This window comes from Artibeus jamaicensis, unplaced genomic scaffold (assembly GCF_021234435.1).
Source record: "Artibeus jamaicensis isolate MK-2021 breed Jamaican fruit bat unplaced genomic scaffold, CSHL_Jam_final contig_851, whole genome shotgun sequence".
NCBI classification, from domain to species: domain Eukaryota; kingdom Metazoa; phylum Chordata; class Mammalia; order Chiroptera; family Phyllostomidae; genus Artibeus; species Artibeus jamaicensis.
The window spans coordinates 2,918,561-2,942,414 of NW_026521986.1; the positions used below are offsets into that span (position 1 = coordinate 2,918,561).

At 35.8% G+C, this 23,854-nt stretch overlaps 1 protein-coding gene across 1 annotated transcript in view; it reads right to left on the bottom strand.

Annotated features, from left to right (window-relative positions):
• Positions 1-10,780: 10,780 nt before the first annotated feature.
• The window catches only part of CUNH14orf39 (chromosome unknown C14orf39 homolog), a 51,878-nt gene continuing 38,804 nt past the window's right edge, over positions 10,781-23,854 (bottom strand). The window contains exons 16-17 of the mRNA XM_053673218.1: positions 16,515-16,572; positions 10,781-10,980 (exon numbers count right to left, since the gene is read on the bottom strand). Coding sequence (XP_053529193.1) covers positions 10,781-10,980; positions 16,515-16,572 — 258 coding nt within the window. The remainder of the gene's footprint in view (positions 10,981-16,514; positions 16,573-23,854) is intronic.

Genomic DNA, 23,854 nt, shown 5'->3' on the forward strand with positions numbered 1-23,854 from the left:
AAAGGGATGCAAGAGAATACTATGAAAAGTCGTATGCCGACAAAAGCATAACCCAGAAAAAATGTATAAATTCATAGAAACACACAATCTCTGAAGACTGAATCATGAAGAAATAAAAAATCTGAACAGAATGGTAACTAGTAAGGAGACTGAATCAGTGACCAAAAACCTCTCGACAAAGAAAGGTCCAGGACCAGATGGCTTCCCTGGAGAATTCTATGAAACATTTAAAGAAGAATTAACATCAATCCTCTTAAAACTCTTGCAAAAACTTGAAGAGGGGATACTTTCAAACTCATTTTATGAAAACAGCATTATCCTGATAACTTTTCATTAGAAGAATATGGATGCAAAAATCCTCAACAAAATAATAGCAATCCAAATTCAACAGCACATTAAAAGGATTGCATGTTATCTGCAAGTGAGATTTACCAGTATTCCTGGTAAAATGCAAAAATAATTCATTATAGGCAAACCAATAAATGTGATATACCACATTAACAGAATGAAGGACAAAAAACACATGATCATCTCAATTGATGCAGAAAAACCTTTTGACAAAATTCAACATCCTCTCATCAGAAAATACCTCTACACCAAACTAGGAGTAGAGGGAAATTGCCTTAATATAATAAAAGCTATGTATGAAAAGCCCACAAATAACATCAAACTCAATGATGAAAAACTGAAAGTTTTTCCTCTAAAATCAGTGAGAAGGCAAGGATGCCTTCTCTTTCTCCGTCTATTCAACATAGCACTGGAAGTTCTAGGCAGAGAAATCATGCAAGAAAGCAAAATGAAAGGCATCCAAAGTGAAAAAGAAGCAAAGTTATCTTTATAGGTGACATAAATTGATATGTAGGAAACCTTATAGATTCTACAAAAAAGTTCAGAACTAATACATTAATTTAGCAAAATCACAGGATGCAAATTAATGTACAAAAACCAGGTGTTTTCTACACACTAAGAATGAATAATTCAAAAAGGAAAATAATTCCACTTACAATGGCATCAAGAAGAATAAAATACTTAGGAATAAGTCTAACCAAGAAAGTGAAAGACATGTATACTGAAAAGTCCAAGTCACTGATGAAAGAAACTAAAGACACAAATAAATGGAAAGACATCTTGTGTTCATGGTTAGAAAATAACATTGTAAAAATACCCATACCGGCCCTGGCTGGCGTAGCTCAGTGGATTGAGCGCCGGCCTGCGAACCAGAGTATCGCGGTTCAATTCCCAGTCAGGGCACATGCCTGGGTTGCAGGCCAGTTCCCGGCAGGGGACGCATGAGAGGCAACCACACATTGATGTTTCTCTCCCACTCTTTCTCCTTCCCTTCCCCTCTCTCGAAAAATAAAGAAAGAAAATAAAAAAAAAATACCCATACCACCCAAAGCAATCTACAGATTCAACTTAGTCCCCATCAAAATCTCATTGGCAATTTCTGCAGAATAGAAAATTTCATCTTAAATTTCATATGAAATCTCAACAGATCCTGACTGGACAAAACAATTTTGATAAAAGAAGAACAATATTAGATAACTCATACTTCCTTATTTCAAATATATTACAAAGCTAGAGTATTCAAGAGTGTGGTACTGGCATAAAGATATACAAGTACAACAATGGAATAGAATAGAGAGCCCAAAAGTAAACTGTTACATATATGGTCAAATGATCTTTGACAAGAGTGCCAAGACCATTCAGAGAGGAAAGGAAAGTCTCTTGAAGAAATGGTGCTGGGAATATTGAATATCCACTGCAAAAGATCATATATAAAAATTAACTAAAAAAGAATTAAAGACTTAAATGTAAGACTCAAAACTATTAAAACCTAGAGGAAAAGTTTAATGACAAATGACTTCTTGGATATGACACCAAAACACAGACAATGAAAGCAAAATTAGACAAGTAGGACTATATCAAACAGTATCTTATATCAGAAGATGTAATCAGAAGAGTACATGGCAACCAATGGAATAAGATAATTTTTTTTTAGTTTTTAGTAGTATTTTATTTTTAAAAAGATTTTATTTATTTTTTAGTGAGTGGGGAAGGGAGGAAAAAGAGAAGGAGAGAAACACTGATTTGTGAGAGAAACATCCATCAATTGCTTCTTGCACACTCCCACCTGGGGACCGACAACCCAGGGATGTTCTCTGACCAGGAATTAAACCGGCAACCTTTCAGTTCACAGGATGGCACTCAATCCACTGAGCCACAGCAGCCAGGGCAAGAATACATATCTGATAAAATGTTAATATCTAAAATATATTTTTAAAAACTCCTATAACTCAACAACAAAGTATAAAATAACCCAATTTTAAAATGGCAAAAGACTTTAATAGACACTTTTTCAAATATTATATACAAATGGCCAACAAGTATGTGAAGAAATGCTCAACATCCCCAATCATCAGAAAAAGGCAAATCAAAACTACCGAAAGATATAACCTCATACCCATCAGCAGGGTTACTGTTGAGAAAGGCAGACATGTACATGCAGTTTTTCAACCACCATTCAGTCACATAAGAATGGGCCTCTGGCTCAGAATGATCTCTAACCATGAGATAGAATCTACACAACCTGTGCAGGCTTATCACTTTGTGTGTGAGAATAGTTTTCCCTGTTTCATACTCAATGAATGAGTTTTCGTTTTTTCTTAATTGTGTGTGTCAGTGACTCTCTGGCATATCATCAGCTTGCAGTACTTCAGACTCCACATGAGAGGAGTCATGCCCCTTCCACTGCTTCATGACAGGGGTACAAGTCAGCAAACTGACCTGCATGGGTTGCCAAAAGAGACCTACTGGTCTTGATATATCTATTCTTTATCACAGTCAAGTGTTGTTTCATCCCGTGCATAACTAGGTTATGTTTTCCTTAGTGACTCTGATACCAAGGTGCAGAGGGCAGAGGTGTTTAGAGTCCTCCCCTGGAATAATAACCAGTGAATGATACTCTGCTGGACAGTTACTATAAAAACACAAACTGAACAAAAAATATTTAACAAGTGTTAGTGAGGATGTGAAGAAATTGAAACCCTTGTGCACTACTGGTAGGAATGTAAAATGGTGTAAAACTATGAAAAACACTGTGGAGTTTCTTCAAAAAATTAGGAATTGAATGACCATACCATCCAGTTCATACTTCTGGGCATATATCCAAAAGAATTAAAAGCAGGGTTTCGAAGATGTATTTGCATACCTACATGCATAGACAGCAGCACTATTTACAAGAACCAAGTGGTGGAAACAATCCAAATGTTCATCAATGGTAAACAAAATATAATATATACATATAAATGGAATATTATTCTGCCTGAAAAAGGAATAAAAACCTGTCATATGCAACAATGTGGATGAACCTTGAAGATATGGTGACTTCCGGCCAAGATGGAGGCATAGGTAGATACACTGTGCCTCCTCACACAACCAAAAGAAGGACAACAACAAATTTAAAAACAAAAACCAACCAGAACTGCCAGAAAATTGAACTGTCTGGAAGTCTGACAACCAAGGAGTTAAAGAAGAAACATTCATCCAGATAGGTAGGAGAGGTGGAGACAGGGAGCTGGAGTGGAGAGGATAGTGGGTCAAGGCAGTGACTGGATGACCAGGTGAGGCAGTGGCTGGTGGGCCAGGCAGTCCCACATTTGCATGCAGATAAACCAGGAGGAAGAATTGGGGAGCAAGGCAAACCGTAGAACCCAGGGTTCCAACATTGGGAAATAAAGCCTTAAAACTTCTGACTGAAAAAAACCTGTAGGAGTTGAGGCAGCAGGAGAAAGGCCCAGCCCCACAGGAAAATTCACTGGAGAGACCCACGAAGGTCCTAGAACGTAAAGAAACCCAGCTACCTGGAAACAGCACCAAAAGAGCCCAATTTGCTTGTGGATAGTAGAGGAAGTAACTGAAAGTTGGCAAGTAACTGAGAGCTGAGCAAGCGGCACTGTTCCCTCTCAGACCCCTCCCCCACATACAATGCCAGAACACAACAAGCATGGGTTGCCTCGCCCTGGTGAATACCCAAAGCTCCGCCCCTTACTACATTTAACAGGTGCACCAAGATGAAAGAATATGGCCCAAATGAAAGAACAGGTCAAAGCTCCAGAAAAAATAGAACTAAGTGATGAAAAGATAGCCAATCTATGAGATGCAGAGTTCAAAACAGTGGTAATCAGGATGCTCACAGAAATGGTTGAGTATGGTTGCAAAATAAAGGAAAAAGTGAAGGCTATGCAAAGTTAAATAAAGCCAAATATACAGGGAACCAACAGTGAAGGGAAGAAAACTGGGAGTCAGATCAATGACTTAGACAAGAAGAAAGAAATAAGCATTCAACTGGAATAGAATAAAGAAACAAGAATTTTTTAAAAATGAGGAGAGACTTAGGAACCTCCATGACAACTTTAAATGTTCCAACATCTGAATCATTGGGGTGCCAGAAGGAGAAGAGGAAGAGCAAGAAATTGAAAACTTATTTGAAAAAATAATGATAGAGAACTTCCCTAAGCTGGCAAAGGAAATAGATTTGCAGGAAGTCCAGGAAGCTCAGAGAGTCCCAAAGAAGTTAGACCCAAGGAAGCACACACTAAGGCACATCATAATTACATTAGCCAAGATGAAAGATAAGGAGAGAATCTTAAAATCAGCAAGAAGAAAGCAGAGAGTTACCTATAAAGGAGTTCCTATAAGACTATCAACTGATTTCTCAAAACAGACTTTGCAGGCAAGAAGGGGCTGGAAGAAGTATTGGAAATCATGAAAGGCAAGGACCTACATGCAAGATTACTCTATCCAGCAAAGCTATCATTTGGAACTGAAGGGGAGATAAAGTGCTTCTCAGGCAAAGTAAAGCTGAAGGAGTTTATCACTACCAAGCTATTATTACAGTAAATATTAAAGGGACTTATTTGAGAAAAAGAAAATCAAAACTATGAACATTAAAAAGACAATAAACTCACAACTATCAACAATCAAACCCCCCCGAAACAAAAACAAAAATGAACTAAGCACCAACTAGAACAGGAACAGATTCATAGAAATAGAGATCACATGGAGGGTTATCAGCAGGGACAGGGTTGGGGGAGAATGGGGGAAAAGGTTGAGGGAATAAGAAGCATATAAGGCAGGTACAAAACAGACAGGGGGACGTTAAGAATAGTATGGGAAATGGAAAAGCCAAAGAACTTTTATGTGTGATCCATGGACATGAACTAGGATGGGGAATTCTGGTGGGAGGTGGGTATAGGGTAGAGGGGAATAAAGGGGAGAAAAAATGGTACAACTATAATACCAGAATCAATAAAATATAATTTAAAAAGACATGCTAATTCAACAGATGTAGAATATTATTAGTTATTTATAAACTCAATGCACAATTCAAGTATTTTTCTATCATCAGAAGGTATCAATTCATTATAAAAGGCAAAATAACAGTAAGATCAGGGAGTAAATATTTCAGTGTTACTGTTTTATGGTATGTTGGAAGACACAAGTTTTATTTACTTGGCTAGAAGGAGACACACATAACTTTTGCAAGTAATTATTTTTCAGATCCATTTGGACCATAGTACAACTAAATTAATATAAAATACCTATCTATTTGAATATCTGCTTTGTCATTGGACAGACTCTAAAAGTTATTTTAAAATATCTTTTTGTCTCTATCATTTGATGTGCTTAGTGTTTCTCAGTAAATGTTTGAAAAATTGAAATAACATTATCTTATCATGTTTTATATGAAAATCTCTACCTTTAAACCAAATGAGACCACAATTCATCAAGTACTTATCATGAGTAAGTATTAGGTCAAACAATCCTGTTTGATAGGTAGGATCATCACCACCACTCTGAAAATGAAGAAACTGAGGCAAATGAATAAATAGTTGGCCAAGAATCAGACTTTAACATGAATTTCTCAGTGCTTAAACCCAGACAAGGACTCCAGGTTCCACTCTATTCAAAACTCTATCCATCATTCCTCTGCTCTGTGTGTGAGTCATCAGTCTGGAGCTACAAATACTTTATTAAGAAACACTTCCTAAAACACAGCCAAAAAATAAAAAGGAGAGCTGATTATTTGGAAAAACCAGCTTCTAAAGAGTAAGGTAACAAAGTTCTAAAGAGAGTATCATACTCATATCTAAACAAAAAGAAGTACATTATGAAAGAAGTCATGTTTTAAGAGACACATTCTTAGCAAGATGTTAACAACAGAATACAAAGTGATGTATCTATAAACAGAACTGCTGAGCTGCAAACAACCTGGGTGTGAGTCAGAAATTATTAGGACAGGCCTATCCAGCAGGGATATAGATTTGATTGCATGTGACTTGTGTCAACTTTGGAGAAATCAAAAGCAAAATATAAAAGCAAGGCAATGGGAATGTTTCTAAACGAACCATTCAGCCTTTAAGGCAAATTACATAGCAGCAATTGAAATTCAAAGGGAAAGTTATCAACATGCCACCCAGGTTTACATACTGTTTGTTCATTCATTCTTTGAAAAGATCAGAAAAATGTTATTTTTTAACAATAATAATACCACTTCAAAATTACTAACACACTCTCTCTCTAGTCAGTTATTAAACTCTAGTCAGCTGCCAGTTTAGGCACCTCAAATTCTAACACCTACTCAGTAACAATAAATAAAAAATTAATATTTATATTTTCTATTACCCAATAAGGATTTACAACCCTGCAACCAGCAAAGCTTGATTAAGGCTTTGTGTGTGAAGGAGGGAAGGTGTCTAAACTGTCCTATTGATTTTTTAAAATAGATTTTATTTTTTAGAGAACTTTAGTATCACAGCAAAACTGAGCAGAAGGTTCAGAGATTTCCCATACCTCCACACACACATAACCTTCCCCATTCTCAACATTCACCACCGGAGCGGTACATCTGTTACAATCACTGAATCTACACTGGAATATTATCACCCCAAGTCTATAGTTTACATTAGGGTTCACTCTTTATGTTGTACGTTCTATGGGTTTGGACAAATTAATAATAACATGTATCCATCGTTATAGTATTACAAAGTATTTTCACTACCTTAAAATCCTCTGTGCTCTGCCCTAGTCCTTCTTCCCTCTCCTCTAAACTGTCCTAACCATGAATCTTTTTACTGTCTCCAGTTTTGCCTTTTCCAGAATGTTGTATAGTTGAACTTACACAGTATGTAGGCTTTTCAGACTGTCTTATGCACTTCAGTTTCCTATCTATTCATAGCTTAATTTTTCATTTATTTTAACACTAATATTCCATTACCTGCATATAGCACAGTTTACTTATCAATTCACTTACTGAAGAACATCTTAGTTGCTTCCAAGTTTTGGCAATTATAAATAAAGCTGCTTTAAACATGCATGTTCATGTTTTTATGTAGACATTTTTTTCTCCTCCTTTGGGTACACACTAAAAAGTGCTATTGCTGGATCATATAGTGAGAGTATGCTTAGTTTTGTAAGAAACTGCCCAACTAGTTTTCAAGGCAGCTATATCATTTTGCATCCCACAGCAATGACTGGGAGTTGTTGGTCCACATCCTTGTCACCATTTGGTGTTGTCGATGTTCTGGATTTTGGCCATTCTGATGGGCGTGGAGTGGCATTTTGGTATCACTGCACTTTAACTTGCATTTCTGATGACATATGTTGTAGAGCATCTTTCCATGTGCTTATTTACATATCTAGACTATTGCAATTACCTGATTCAACTTTTAATTTTTCCTCTGACTGTATTGACAACTTAATCTTTCTTAGTTAATCCTTCTCTCTTGCAACTGTGGCATTTAGGATATAAGTTCCTTATTGGCTTCAGCAATCAAGTCAAAACACTTGAAGATCCTCTATATATCAGTCCTATCATGTCTATTAAACTCAATTTCCTACACTTACTCTTTACTACAATTAGGCCTATTCTGTATTTCCTCCACACATACTAAATTTGTGGTTGCATTTTTCTTTTGCTCATATTATTCCCCTGACCTAGAAGGCCCTTCCTATCTCATTTACCAATCCAGTCAATTCTATTAATTCAACAAGCACTTAATGAAATCCTACTGAACACTTTCCCCTAAAGTTAGGCAGTAAAAAAATACAAAGCTAAAAAGGCATCAACGTTATACTGAAGAATTTTACAATCTGCATACATTTAAAGTCCCATTTCAAATTCTATCTCCCCAATGAATCCTTCCTGGCTTTCCATTTCATGATGACCTTTCTTTTTCTGATTCTTAAAGCACTCAATATCTGTCTCTACCACAAACCAACTCATAAACTCTCACATTTGATTATAAACTACTTTATTGTAATATTTTTGTCTCGTAAGGGTTTTTTTCAAGATTTTCTTTTTAGAGAGAAGGTAACAGAGGGAGAGAGAAGAGAAACATTGATGTGTGTGGGAAACATCATCGATTGGTTGCCTCTCTCACATGCCCAAGTCAGGGATGGGGTCTGCAACCCAGGCATGTGCCCTGATAGGGAATCGAACTGGCAACCTTTCACTTTGTGAGACAATGCTCAATGAACTGAGCCACTCTGGTGGCTTGTTTCATAAGTTTTGTCTTCTCAACTAAATTTTAAGTTCCTTGAGCATAAGACTATGTCTTTTACAAAAAGAGGCTTTAAATTTTAAGTTCCTTGAGCATAAGACTATGTCTTTTACAAAAAGAGGCTTTGACTGGGACAATGGGCACAGGATGCAGTGTGCATGTAATGTTTTATTAATTTGTATGCTTGAAACCTGTATGGTTTTACAAAACAATGTCACCCCGATAAATTCAACAAAAAAGACTTTTTAGCTTTTGCATGTGCCTTCAAAATATCATGCATACTGTAGGTATTTTAAAAATGCATATTTTACCTCTTTTATTGATACATGATAAATCTAACTATACTAGTGAGGTAGGCATTTATTTAAAGAAAGAATAAACCACAGAATAACTAACTAGGTTTCTCAAGGCTAAAACCAGTTTTGAACCTCTTAATAACTAACAAATAAATTACATTCTTCTTCTTTTTTTTAAAGATTTTATTTCTTTTTAGACAGAGGTGAAGAGAGGGAGATAGAGGGAAATAAACATCAATATGTGGTTGCCTCTTGTGCACCTGCAACTGGGGACCTGGCCTGCAACCCAGGCATGTGCCCTGCAACCCAAGCATGTGCCCTGCCTGACTGGGAATTGAACTATCCGACCCTTTGGTTCTCAGGCCAACACTCAATCAATCCACTCAGCCACACCAGCCAGGATTTTTCTGCTTTCTCATATTTAGTAAATGTTTTTATTTTATCAGAACTACCAATTAATTCAATTGTAGGGTCAATAAAGTAAATACTTAATATGAAAACTCCAGCTTCACTGAAATTTTCATCTTTCAGCCATTTTTGAAGATTTTTAAAAAACACAGTCCAAAGTTCTCTTGAATTCTATCATTAGTTATATATTTCTAAAAATAGTCTTTCAGAAATCTTAATTTAATACCATTTGATATGTTGTAAACACCCTTAAGGGGTGTTAAGGAACGAGACAGACTCTCACTCAACATTTGCTTGGGACACTGAGGCACAACACCAGACACACCCCAGTAAGGTATTAACTGCGTGAAAATGCTCCTCTGGAGAGAGAAGGCCAGGCCTTCCAATCCGGTCTGAAAATGGCTTGAGAGAGCAAAGCAAAAAGATTGGCTTTGGATTTTTATATTGTTAAGGGTGAGGCTGGGGCAAGAATTTCCACAGATGGTTTTAACTTGGTGCCAAAGGAGGGAACAAACACATGGGCTTTCTTATCAGCTTGACCAGATGTAGGGCAGAAGGGGAAGAAAATAGAGTGAGGCTCTTAAAATCCAAAATATGGAGTCATATTCTTTATTACTTACTAATTCAATACAACTAATTTTAAGAACACAAAATACAAAGATATTGAGCATTGTTTATATAATTTTATAAAATTTTAAGTATCTTCATTTAAGCTATATTACTGATAAGTGAATGCTGCAGAAAAATATATTTTTGTTGAACACAAAAAAACAAAATTTTAAATGTTCTTCAAAAAGGCTTTCAGAAAAAAAAATACATTAACAGTGTTACCATTAAGACAACGATCCAATTTTCAGATATTGGTGTTACACACTCCATTTTTTTCCACTAAAGAAACTGGAAAAACTGATAAAAATCAGAATTTTATCCCTTGTTGTATTAGAAGAAAACATATATTATACACTATCAGTAACATAAATTCTCTGAGATTACGAGTTAAGGTATTAGTCTTTATATTGCAATAGTAAAGCGTATGTGAAACAGTAATTTTAAAAGCTTTTTAAGTAGCTAAAGAGCTAAGTACACCTCAACATTAATTCTGCACAGTTACTGCTAAAAGTCCTGATGGCCAGAAGGAGTCCTTGTTCTTATCAAAGCATCTAAAGCACTAGCATAATAAAACTTAGGTTCTATGGAGAAGCACACTTAATATTTACAATAAAGATTAATGGAAAAAGCATTCAATTCTATTAAGATTAATAAAAGTGCTGCTGAAGATGGCTTGCAAAATCAAAACCAAAATAATGATAATAGCTAATACCACAATAAAAACAAAATCAAATGACATAGGTGTAATTTCCTTCAATATTTAAATAATATAATCAAATTATATAACTAAATAACCTATTATTGCTTAATCAACAAAAAAGTAGTCTTCATATTTTAATAATGTAAATTTATGCCCTAGAGGATTATAGAGCAGTAAAATAATTCAATAAATTAGTAATTAGTTCAAAAAAAAGTAAATTGAGTTGTATTTTGTGAGGAAGATGAAAAACCTTTTACAGAAGAAGGTGTTGGATTTTGATCCTGTTCAAATGAAAATGGAAAACTAAAATCATCTTTTCCAGCTCCAAATGTATGAGTTGAAGAATCCAATGGAAAAGAAAATGTAAAGGCATCTTCTCCTTCTGGCTTCCCAAATAAGTTTCCTGAAGAAAAAAATATATATAATATCATGCTACTCATGTTACATAAATTGTGTAACCTACTATATTATATTGCATACAATAAATATGGTAACACTGAATCATTTATCTGTCATGCAGATATTTTACTCTATTCCTTTTTGTGCAAAGTACTGTCCTTTGTACTATGGAAGCTTATACAGATTCATACTTCAATCCTACTTTAGAGTAACTTGAACTCAAGTATAAAGAACTAGTATATAAGGTAGAAGGAGGGGTAAAGACCTCAAGTGGAGAGCACAGCACAAAGGCACAGAAACAGGTGTACATTGGAAATACAAAGGTGACAGAAATCAGTTCAGCTGATCAGGAGCAGTGAGAAATAATAAAGAGTTATTGAAAGGGAATTAATGAAGGCAACTTTGGAAAAACTGATGAACTGTCCAAGTATACACAATCTGGACTTTGTTTGGTAGATAACAGAAAGCCATTTAATATTTTCAAGCAGAGACATGACAGGATTTATACTTCTTTACATAAGGGTTATTCAGAAGAGAATGTGCAACGATTTACAATAGCCAAGAGTTGGAAGCAACCTAGGTGCCCATCAGTAAATGAATGGATCAAAAAATTGTGGTACATATACACAATGGAATTCTATGCTGCATAGAGAAAGAAGGAGCTACTACCTTTTGCAACAACATGGATGGAACTGGAAAGCATTATGCTGAGTGAAATAGGCCAGGTGCTGAAAGACAAATACCATATGATCTCACCTTTAACAGGAAGCTAAACAACAAAACAAACAAGCAAGCAGAAAAAAAACCCAAAACAAAACAAAGACACTGAAATAGAGAACAAGGGGACAGTGACCAGAGGGGAGAAGGAAGGGAAGTTAAGGGGAAAAACGGGGAGGGATTTGGAGGAACAAATAGGAAGGACACAGGGACGAGAACTAAGGGGGGTAGAAATGGGAGGGAGGTGGGGAGCAAGGGGCAGGGGAGGCTGGGATGGGAGAAATAGACAAAAAACTATACTTGAAAAATAACTAAATAAAATTAATTTTAAAAAAAAGAGAAGAGAATGTGCAAAAAGCCTAGAACAGGAGAGTGTCTAGAAGAAAGACTGACAGAAAACAGATGATGAAATCCTGGACTTACCTAAAGTCACAGCAAAGGGAATGAGGAAATGGTGGATCTGAGAGACACTGCATAAGTCAAACTTATTCAACTATTATTTATGAGTAGCTACAATTACTGTTCATGACATTGTTCTAAGAATTTGACAGAACAGTAAAAGGGGTGCTAGAGTTTTAAAAGGAATTTTAAAATCAATTTTACATAAAAAATTTTTTGGTTCATGACTCCCAGAATTGTTAAGGAAAGCTATTATTTTTCATTAATTTTATTATTTATGACTATAGTATATTTTCAACATCTTAAGTATAATTTTAATTGTTAATTTAAAATATACAGTCATCTAAATACTTGAAACAAGTCTTTTAAAGCACCTATATTTTCCCATAGGGAACCAATTCAATGAGTACATTAAGCAAAACAATTTACTTTATACCCATTACAAATTTCATATAGAAACATCTGCTATTTCACCCTAAATAAATCTGAGCCAACCAACAGTAGGGTGGTTTCATGGATGGGTTGATTACAGATACTTGAGTACTTCCCTTCTCCCTTTCTCACTTTATTTTTCCATTGACTTCACTACACATGACTTTAAATAACCTGTGGTTAGAAGAGATTTTATACATAAGGTCTGTCCAGAAAGTGTCCAGCCATGTAATGTGACAAATAGAGGCATTTCTTGAAGAATATACAAGAAACATTGTACGTAGGACACCTCAGTCCCCCTGAAAGTATGCACTTTGGGACCTTAAACAGTTCTCCTAGCATCACTGTTGGCCATTTGAATCATGTCATTAGCAACTGCAGCATAATGTTCCTTCTGCTCTGGCAGCAGAAGCCGTGGAATGAATTTTGCCACAACACCTTTCATGCCAAGATCCTGCATCAAAATCTCAGGCACAGCAGTTACTGGAATCCGCAGATCAGCTTCTAGTTCTCACACTGTTGGTCACTGATCTTTGTTAATTGCAGCCCATACATATTCAATGTTCTCAGATGTTCTGCTTGTTGCAGGCCTTTCAGAACGTGGATCACTTTCAAAAGATTCTTGACCATCTTTGAAGCATCTGTGCTATACTTTTATTTATGCTGCACTCCTTGCACTGTCCCCAAAAGCCTTCTGAATCATCAGAATAGTTTTCAGGGAGGAATGTTCAAGCTCAATGCAAAATCTGATGCAGAATTGTTGCTCTACTTGCTCTACTTGAATGTGATGGCCACACAGTACACATGCTCACTCTATGGCATCTACCATCTCTACTGACTGGTACAGTGAAGTTGTCATTGTTAGGCATGCACATTTCAGTCCACTCTCCTTGGCTGCCAGTTACATTGATGTCATGCGAACCATTTTCATTGTACTAACAATGGCCAGACTTTTTCCAGACAGACATTGATAAATAATTTCAGGTGGTAGAATGTAAAAAAGTATTTTAAAAAGAAATGTTCAGAAAAATGAAGGAGAGATCTTTTTGGAATAGAAGGTTGAAAGGGAAAATAAAAGTTTTTATGGAAGAGAACTTGCTCTTGAAAATATGTTTAGAGAGAGATGAAGTTGAGGAGGATATCAGGAAGAAGAAAGTGCAAACATATTTGGTTTGCAATGAGTTCTTCAGTCTGGACAAAGCACAGATTACTCTTACAAGAGAAAGGCTTAAATGGTATTTTGGATAGGTTAAAAAAGAAGAGCATAATTTGATACACCATGGAGAGTAGCTAAATATTTAACTACAGAAGTGGGGTGGTCAACACTATGCATATAGAAGATTAATTTGACTGTGATCTACAGATAAGGTGAAAGGATGAAAAGACTAACTACAATGTTACTGCAACAGCCCAAGTGAATGGTAATGAGTTTGAAATATGATTTCAATGAAACTAGAAAAGAATGAAAATAAATATTTCAGAGAGAATTAACGAAGCTTGATGACCAGCTGAATATAGCCACAGACAGAAGTTAAAATTATCACTGGTGTTCTAAGTCTTGGAAACTACAATAATGAATGGCACATCAGAAAAAGAACAGGTTCGATTTTAGATATGCTGAAGGTTTTTTTGTTTACTTTGTTTTATTTAAAAATTTCTTTCAATTATAGTTGGCATTCAATATTGTATCAGTTTCAGGTGTTCAGCATAGCAGTGAGACATTTATATAACTTAGAAAGTGATCATCCTGGTAAGTCTTGCACTTGCCTGAGACCATTTGTAGTTATTACAATAGCCTGACTATTCCCTCTGTTGTACTTTTACATCCCTGTGACTGTTTTGTAACTCCCGATTTATATTTCTTACTCCCTTCACCTTTTTCACTTAGGCCCCCAACCCTCCTTCCATCTGGCAACCATCAGTTTGTTCTCTGTATTTATGCATTTGTTTTGTTTGTTCCTTTATTTTGTTTCTTAGATTTCATATATAGGTGAAATCATATGGTATCTGTCTTTCTCTGGTTTGTTTCACTTATCAAATATAATGAGTTTCTATAGATTCGATGCAATCCATATTAAAGTACCAATGACATATTTCACAGATATGGAACAAAAATTTCAGAAATTCATATGGAACCATAAACAACCTTGAAAAACTGCAGCAATCTTGAGAAAGAAGAACAAAGCAGGAGGGATCACAATAACTGACATCAAACTGTATTACAAGGCCACTGTAATCAAAACAGCCTGGTACTGGAATAAGAACAAGCGCATAGACCAATGGAACAGAATAGAGAGTCTAGAAATAAGCCCAAGTTTCTGTGGTCAATTAATATTTGAGAAAGGGGGCAGCAGCATAAAATGGAGTAAAAATAGCCTCTTTAACAAATGGTGTTGGGAGAGCTGGACAGCTACATGCAAAAAAATGAAACTTGATCACCAACTTACACCATACACCAAAATAAATTCAAGGTGGTTAAAAAACTTAAATATGAGTCATAACACCACAGAAGTCCTAGAGGAAAAACATTGGCAGGAAAATCTCAGACATTCCACACAGCATCTTTATGGATATCTCCCCTAAAGCAAGGGACATAAAGGAAAGAATAAACAAATGGGAAAGAATAAACATCAAATTAAAAAGCTTGTACACGGATAAAGAAAACAACATTGAAATGAAAAGAGAACCAATTATATGGGAAAACATATTTGCCAATGATACCTCGGACAAGGGTTTGATCTCCAAAATATATAAGGAAATCACACGACTCCACTCCAGAAAGACAAAAAATATATATTAAAAAACGGGCAAAAGACTTGAACACACACTTCTTCAAGGAGGACATACAGAGGGCCCAGAGACATACGAGAAGATGCTCAGCATCACTAGCCATCAGAGAGATGTAAATTAAAACCACAATGACATACCACCTCACACCAGTAAGAATGGCCATCATAAACAAATCAACAAACAAGTATTGGAGAGGATTCGGAGAAAAGGGAACCCTAGTGCACTATTGGTGGGAATGCAGAGTGGCACAGCCACTGTGGAAAACAGTATGGAATTTCCTCAGAAAACCAAAAATGGAACTGCCTTTTGACCCAGCAATTGTGCTGCTGGGATTATACCCTAAGAACCCTGAAACACCAATCCAAAAGAACCCATGCACCCCAATGTTCACAGCAGCACAATTTACAATAGCCAAATGCTAGAAGCAACTAAGTGCCCATCAGCAAATGAGTGGATCAAAAAACTATGGAAAATAGTGTACATTGTAATGGAACACAGGAAAACATTGTATACATTTACACAATGGAATTCTACGGAGCAGAGAGAAAGAAGGAGCTTACACCCTTTTTTGACAGCATGGATGGAACTGGAGAGCATTATTCTAAGTGAAATAAGTCAGGTGGTAAGGGACAAATGCCATATGATCTCACCTTTAACTGGAACATAATCAACAAAAGAAAAAAATGAACAAAATATAACCAGAGACATTGAAATTAAGAATAATCTAACAATACTCAGAGGGAAGTGGGGAGGGGACAATGGGGGGAGGGTTTCAGGAACTGCTATAAAGGACACATGGACAAAACCAAGGGGGAGGGTGGAATCAAGGGAGGAAGGTGGGTTTCGCTGAGGTGGGGTGGGGTGGGGATAAAATAAAGACAACTGTAAATGAACAACAATAAAGTAATTAAAAATATAATGAGTTTCTAATGTCAACAGAAATCTGTAAAGAAACATTAATAACACAATCAGAAATAAGGTCAGATGACTTCACTGGTAAGTTTTACCAAACATTTAAACATGAATTAACGCCAATCCTGTTGAACTCTTTTAAAAAATCAAAGAGGAGAGAATACCCCAAAATTCATTTTATAAGGTCAGTATTACCTTGATACCAAAGCCAGAAAAGGACACTACCAGAAAAGCAAAGTACAAACTAATATCCCTCATGAATATAGATGCAAACTACCAGTCACTTACCAACTTCTTGTTGTAATGAAAGAGGATTTAAATTTCCTGCAGAACAGTGTTCATTAAACTGAAAAATAATTTCCAGTCAACATTACTCATAAAATCAGTAGATCATTATACACAGCATTTTTATTTTAATCTAAAGCCTGGTTCTTCTAATAAGCATAATTACAGTAGACAAAATGGCAACATTCTATATAGCATACTACTATACTTAAAAAAAAGATCTATCTTCAAAACCTATCATTCACTTATATTAAAATAAGGCATATTGAACTGATTCTAGCAATGGATAAAATATTACTAGGTAACATATATTTTGCAAAGGAAGTTCCTACTTTGGAATAATATAACCTAAAATTCTAATCAACTTTTGCTTTATTCTCAAAGCTTTTTACAAATCAGGTTCTTGGTATTGTTTTCCTACCTATAAAAGTAATAAGATCATATGGTATTTGTCCTTCAATGCCTGGCCTATTTCACTCAGCATAATGCTTTGGAGAAATAGATTAAAAAAATGTACTTGAAAAGTAACTAAATAAAATTTAATATTAAAAAAAAAAACTTTCAGATGAAAGGTGCCATAAACGGACTAGGCAATAAAATCCCCGTGAGTAAAGTAAAAAAAAAAAAAAAAAAAAGTAATAAGAAATGCCCTGGCTGGTGTAGCTCAGTGGATTGAGTGTGGCCTGCAAAACAAAGAGTCACTGGTTTGATTCCCAGTCAGGGCACATGCCTAGGCTGTGGGCCAGGTCCCCAGTGGAGGGCACATGACAGGAAACCATGCATTGATGTTTCTCTCCCTCTCTTTCTCCTTCCCTTCCCCTCTGTCTAAAAATAAATAAATAAAATCTTTTTTAAAAAGTAGTATGATAACCTCATGTCACTTCAGATCAAATTTTGCTACCAAAGCTCATTGGAATCATGACAACACAATTTTCTGTTTTTTATCTTATGAGAATTTTTATGTCATATTTTTCCAAAATCTGATTCTTTTCATGGTATTTTAATATTCCTTCATATTGACATACAGTACAGTTTCAACCATTCTTTTATTTTGGATGTTTAAGTTATTTCTATTTCTTTCTCTAATACAAAGCACACATGAATACTGTTTGCACAGATTTATTTACCTTTCTTTGACAATTTCTTTATTTACATTTTTTTGACAAATAGCTGGGAAAAGCTATTTTTTCCCCAGAGATTCTATAAATTATTTGAATTTATTTTCATGAATCATCTATTCACTATATGAACTCTGTCCACATCTCTATAGAGGCAGCAATTTTTCTCATTGGTACATATAAGCTCTTTACATATTAAATATGAATCCTTTGTCATACTACTGCAAATATTTAATATTACATTTTCATTTTGCCTTTAAATTTTTTACCATATGAAAACTTGTATGTAACCAAACTCAAACTTTAAAAACTTCCTTTTGGCTCTTCTTCCATTGTTTTTGTACTTAGAGAATCCTTCCTCTTAAGATCTGGTAAATACCTCTATTTCCTCTGAAAATTCTATGGGTAAAACATTCTTTTATTTAACACATCTATAACTTCCACTGCTGTACAGAGTAAAATGAACACTCAATTTATCCCTACTGTTTTGTGATCCTATATTTATCACATTGTAAATTTCTTTGTTTCATAATTTTCTATCCTATACCATTGATCAATCTATCAATCCCTGTACCATTATCACACTATTTTTATTGTTCTAGGTTTATAGAAATTTTTTTAATTTAATTTATTTATCTTTAGTAGGGAAGAGAAGGACAAAAGGAGAGAAACATCAATGTATGGTTGCTTCTGGTGCATCCCCTGCTGGGAACTGGCCTGCAACCCAGGCATGTGCCCTGATGGGGAATCGAACCGTGATCTTTTGGTTCACAGGCCCGTGCTCAGTCCACTGAGCTACACCAGCCAGGGCTATAGGAATTTTATTATATAAAAAGTGAAGTTACTCCCCACCAGTATTCTATTTCATGTTATTCTCTTATTATTAGGGTATTCTCATTTTCATTTCTAATGTAGGTAATTGTCTTCTCTGTCAGTCTAATAAGGAGTGTGTACATTTTGTTAATATTTTTCAAACAACCAACTTCGGGCCCTAGCTGGTGTGGCTCACTTGGTTAGAGATTTGGCCAGTAAACTGAAGGGTTGCAGGTTTGATACCTGATCAGGGCACATGTCTGGGTTGCAGGTTCAGTCCCCAAGACTGAGCATATACTGATCGATGTTTCAATGTTTCACTCTCACATTGAGGTTTCTTTTTCTTTCTCTCCCTGTTTTCTCCACTCTCTAAAATCAGTAAGCATGTCCTGAGGTGCATATAAAAAAGAAAGAATCAGGGGACTTCTGGTCAAGATGGTGGTGCAGGTAGACACTACGCCTCCTCACACAACCACAGAAAGACTTACAACTACATCTCAAAACCAGTAGAGCTATCAGAAAATTGAGCTATATGGAAGTTTGACAACTAAGAATTTAAAGAAGACACATGCATCCAGACAAGTACGAGGGGCTGAGTCACAGAGACAGTGGAGAGGTGGTGTGGCAGGGAAAGGTGGTGGCAGAATGGACAGGAGGCATACCTGGGGAGTGAGCAATCCCAGCTACAGGGCAGACTGCATATTCTAGGGTTCTGGCACCAGGCTGTAAACACCCGTAGAGGTTGGGATAGCAGAAGAAACTGCCAGATTTTCACTGTTTAAAGGACGAGCATCATCTCAGAATGTACATAAACCCATCCACTCCAGGATTCACCAATGGGGCAGCAGCTGAAAGGGTTCCAGTAGCACAAGGGAAGAGAGTGAAGTTACTGGAAATGGGGTGAGTGCTGGGCAAACCACCAGAAGCCAGCTGGTGGCACTGTCCCCCTTCTGAGCCCTCCCCACACAGCCACAAAGAAATGAAGTGGGTTGCCCCATCCTGGCAATTACCTAAGGTTCCACTACACGTAATTTACAGGTGCCTTTTCTACATAGGTCATGCTATTAAGAGAGGGAGTGAAAGCAACTCTACCTAATATACAGAAAAAAACACAGGGAGACTGCTAAATTGAAGAGACAAAGAAATATGGCCCAAATGAAAGAACAGAATGAAACTGCAGAAAAAGAACTAAGCAAAACAGAGACAGCCAATCTATCAGATGTAGAGTACAAAACACTGGTTATCAGGATGCTTAGAGAACTCCTTAAGTATGCAAAAAAATAAAGGAAGAAATGAAGGTTACACTAAGTGAAATAAAGAATAATTCACAGGACACCAACAGAGAAGGGAAGGAAGCCAGAACTCAAACCAATGATTTGGAACATAAGGAAGAGATAAACATTCAGTCAGAGCAAAAAGAAGAAACAAGAATTTAAAAAAAAACAACAACTTAGGGATAGCCTTAGGAACCTCTGGGAGGTATCTCCAAACATTTCAAAATTCGAATCATAGGGATGTCAGAAGGAGAACAGAAATAACAAGAAATTTAAAACTTATTTGAAAAAACAATGAAATAAAACTTCCCTAATTTGGCAAAGGAAATAGACATACAAGCCCAGGAAGCATAGACATTCCCACACAAGTTGCACTCAAAGAGGACCACACCAAGACACATCATAATTAAAATGCCAAAGGTTAAAAATAAAGAGAGAATCTTAAAAGCAGTAAGAGAAAAGCAGATGGTTACTAACAAAGGAGTTCCCATAAGACTATCAGCTATTTTTCAAATGAATCCTTGCTGGCAAGAAGGGGCTGGAAAGAAATATTCAAAGTGTTGAAAAGCAAGGATTTACAACCTAGATTACTCAATCCAGCAAAGCTATCATTTGGAATTAAAGAGCAGATAAAGTGCTTCTCAGACAAGGTAAAGCTAAATAAGTTAATCACCACTGAGCTATTATTACAGACAATGTTAAAAGGACTTAAGAAAAAGATCAAAACTATGAACATTAAAAAGGCAACAAATCCACAACTATCAACAAGTGAATCTAAAAAAACAAAAACAAAACAACTAAGCAAACAACCAGAACATGAACAGACTCATAGATATGGAGATCAGCTGGGAGGACTAGGGGAAGAATGGAGACATGCTGCAGGGGTTAAGAAGCATAATTGGTAAGAACAAAATAGACAGGGGGAAGTTACGAATAGCATAGGAAATGGAGAAGCCAAAGAACTTACTTACATGATCCATGGTCATGGACTAAGGGGTGGGGGGACTGTTGAAAGGAAGGGGGTACCTAGTGGAAGGGGGCAAAGGAGAAAAACAACGTAATAAAATATACTTAAAAATTAAATTTAAGCCCTGGCTGGTGTAGCTCAGTGGATTGAGTGCGGGCCTGCGAACCACACGATCATGGTTCAATTCCCAGTCAGGGCACATGCCTGGGTTGCAGGCCGGTTCCCTGCAGGCCAGTTCCCAGCAAGGGATGCACGAAAGGCAACCATACATTGATGTTTCTCTCCCTCTCTCCTTCCCTTCCCTCTAAAGATAAATAAATAAAATCTTTAAAAAAATTAAATTAAAAAAATGAAATAAAATAAAACTTTGGCTTTGTTAATTTTCTCTATTTGTGTTCTAGTTCATTGATTTTTCTCATTTCTTATTTTTCATTCTATTTACTTTAGTTTTACTTTGTTCCTTTTTCTAGCTTTTCAAGGTGGAACCTTAGGTCACTAACTTTAGACCTCTGTTCTTTTTCTGTTAATTTAATAACTTAAATTATTAATTACTTAATAATTTAAATAATTATTGCTCTGGTCGCGGTAACATTCTACAATTTTTATATGCTAAGTGTTTACAATCACTCATTTCAAATTTGTTCTAATTTCTCTCATGATTTTTTCTTTGATCCATAACCTAAATATTTGGGATTTTTCTAATACCTTGCTACTTATCTCTAATTTAACTCTACTGTGGTCTGAGAATATACTCTCTCTGTTTCCTTGTAAATTCACTAGAGACTGTGTTTTCCCATATGGTTGGTTCTCTTTTCATTTCAATGCTGTTTTGTTTAGCCATGCAGAAGCTTTTTTATTCTAATGAGATCCCGTTTGTTTTTATGTCCTTTGCTCTAGAGAACATATCAGTGAAAATACTGCTGCATGGAATATCTGAGATTTTCCTGCCTATGTTCTCCTGAAGGACTTTTATGGTGTCGTGACTCGTATTTAAGTCTTTTATCCACCTCAAATTTATTTTCGTGTATGCTATAAGTTGGTGATCAAGTTTCATTTTTTTGCATGTAGCTATCCAGCTCTCCCAACACCATTTGTTGAAGAGGCTGTTTTTACTCCATTTTATGCTGCTGCCCCCTTTCTCAAATATTAATTGACCACAGAGACTTGGGCTTATTTCTGGGCTCTCTATTTTGTTCCACTGGTCTATGTGCTTGTTCTTATGCCAGTACCAGGCTATTTTGGTACTATATACAGTACCACTGTATTACAGTGGCCTTGTAATACAGTTTCATCTTCAATATATACAAAGAACTCACATGACTCCACTCCATGGAGGATATAAAGAGGGTCCAGACACAGATGAAAAGATGCTCGGCATTGCTAGCCATCAGAGAGATGCAAATTAAAACCACAATGACATACCACTTCACACCAGTCAGAATGGCCATCATAAACAAATAAACAACAAGTGTAGGAGAGGGTGTGGAGAAAAGGGAATCCTAGTACACTGTTGGTGGGAATGCAAACTGGTGCAGCCACTATGGAAAACAGTATGGAATTTCCTCAGAAAACCAAAAATGGAACTGCCTTTTGATCCAGCAATTCCACAGCTAGGATTATATCCTAAGAACTCTGAAACACCAATCCAAAAGAACCTATGCACCCCAATGTTCATAGCAGCACAATTTACAATAGCCAAGTGCTGGAAGCAACCTAAGTGCCCATCAGTAAATGAATGGATCAAAGAAATATGGTACATTTACACAATGGAATACTATGCAACAGAAAGAAAGAAGGAGATCCTACCCCTTGCACAGCATGGATGGAACTGGAGAAAGCATTATGCTAAGTGAAAAAGCCAAGTGGTGAAAGACAAATACCATATGATCTCACCTTTAAGTGGAACCTAATAAAAAAAAAAACAAGCAAGCAAAATATAATGAGAGACATTGAAATTATGAACAGACAGTAACCAGAAGGAAGATGGGAGGGGCAAAAAGGGGAAAAAGGGTGAAGGGTTTTCAGGAACAACTATAAAAGACATGGACTAACCAAGGGGAGGTGGAATTAGGGGAGGGAGGTGGGGATGGCTGGAGTAGTGGGGAGAGGTGGGGGAAAACGCAGATAACTGTATTCAAACAAGAGTAAAATTTTTAAAACAAAAAAGTAAATAAATTTATTAAAGACTTATGGCCCAGATTATAATATGTCTTATCGAATGCACCATCAACACTTGAAAAGAATATATATATGCTGCAATTGCTGGATATGATGGTCTATAAATTTAAGTTAATTGGGTCAATGGTGTTGTTCAGCCTTTTATTAAAGCTATATATTGACTGTTGTCTAATTCTCGCAATTGCTGAGAGGGGATGTTAAAAATCTCCAACCAAGTTTGTGTTTTGTGTATTTCTTCCTTAATTCTGTTAATTTTTGTTCTGTATTTTGAATCTGCTATTAGGCATGTACACATTTGTCAATGTTATATCTGCTGTAAGAATCGATCCTTTTATCCTTATGAAATGCCTATGTCTCTGTCAATATTCTTTGTCTTGAAGATTATCTAAAATGTTAATAGTACAGCAATTGTAACTTTCCTTTGCTTACAGTTTTCATGTTATATCTTTTTCCATCCACTTACTTTCACCCTGTCTTTGTCTTCATATTTAAAGTATTATCTTATATATTTCTTATATTTGGGTCAAGCTTTTTATCCATTGTTATAATCTCTGCCTTTTAACAATGTTTAGTCCATTTATAATGAATATAATGATATTAAAATTCATATTTTCATCAAATATTTTACTATTTGTTTTCTGTTTGTTCCCTATGTATCTTGTTATGCTATTCCTTCTCTACTTTCTTTTGGGTTAAATGTTTTCTTGGAATTCCATTTTAATTTATTACCAATCTTATTTTTGAACATTTTATTATTCTTGACCAGAAAACTTAGCAATTATTTGCCAATTGCATTCCCTAACCCCACCACTACAAAATCAAAACAAAAAAATTTAAAGATAAACCAGCTTGCCAAGACTCCAATTAGAATTGAATTACATTTACAAATTATTTTAGGATGAAATATATATTTACAATATTTTCTTCCTATATAGGTATTTCATATATATTTTGATATATTCAATTACTTTTTTCAATAATTTTTTTCTTCAT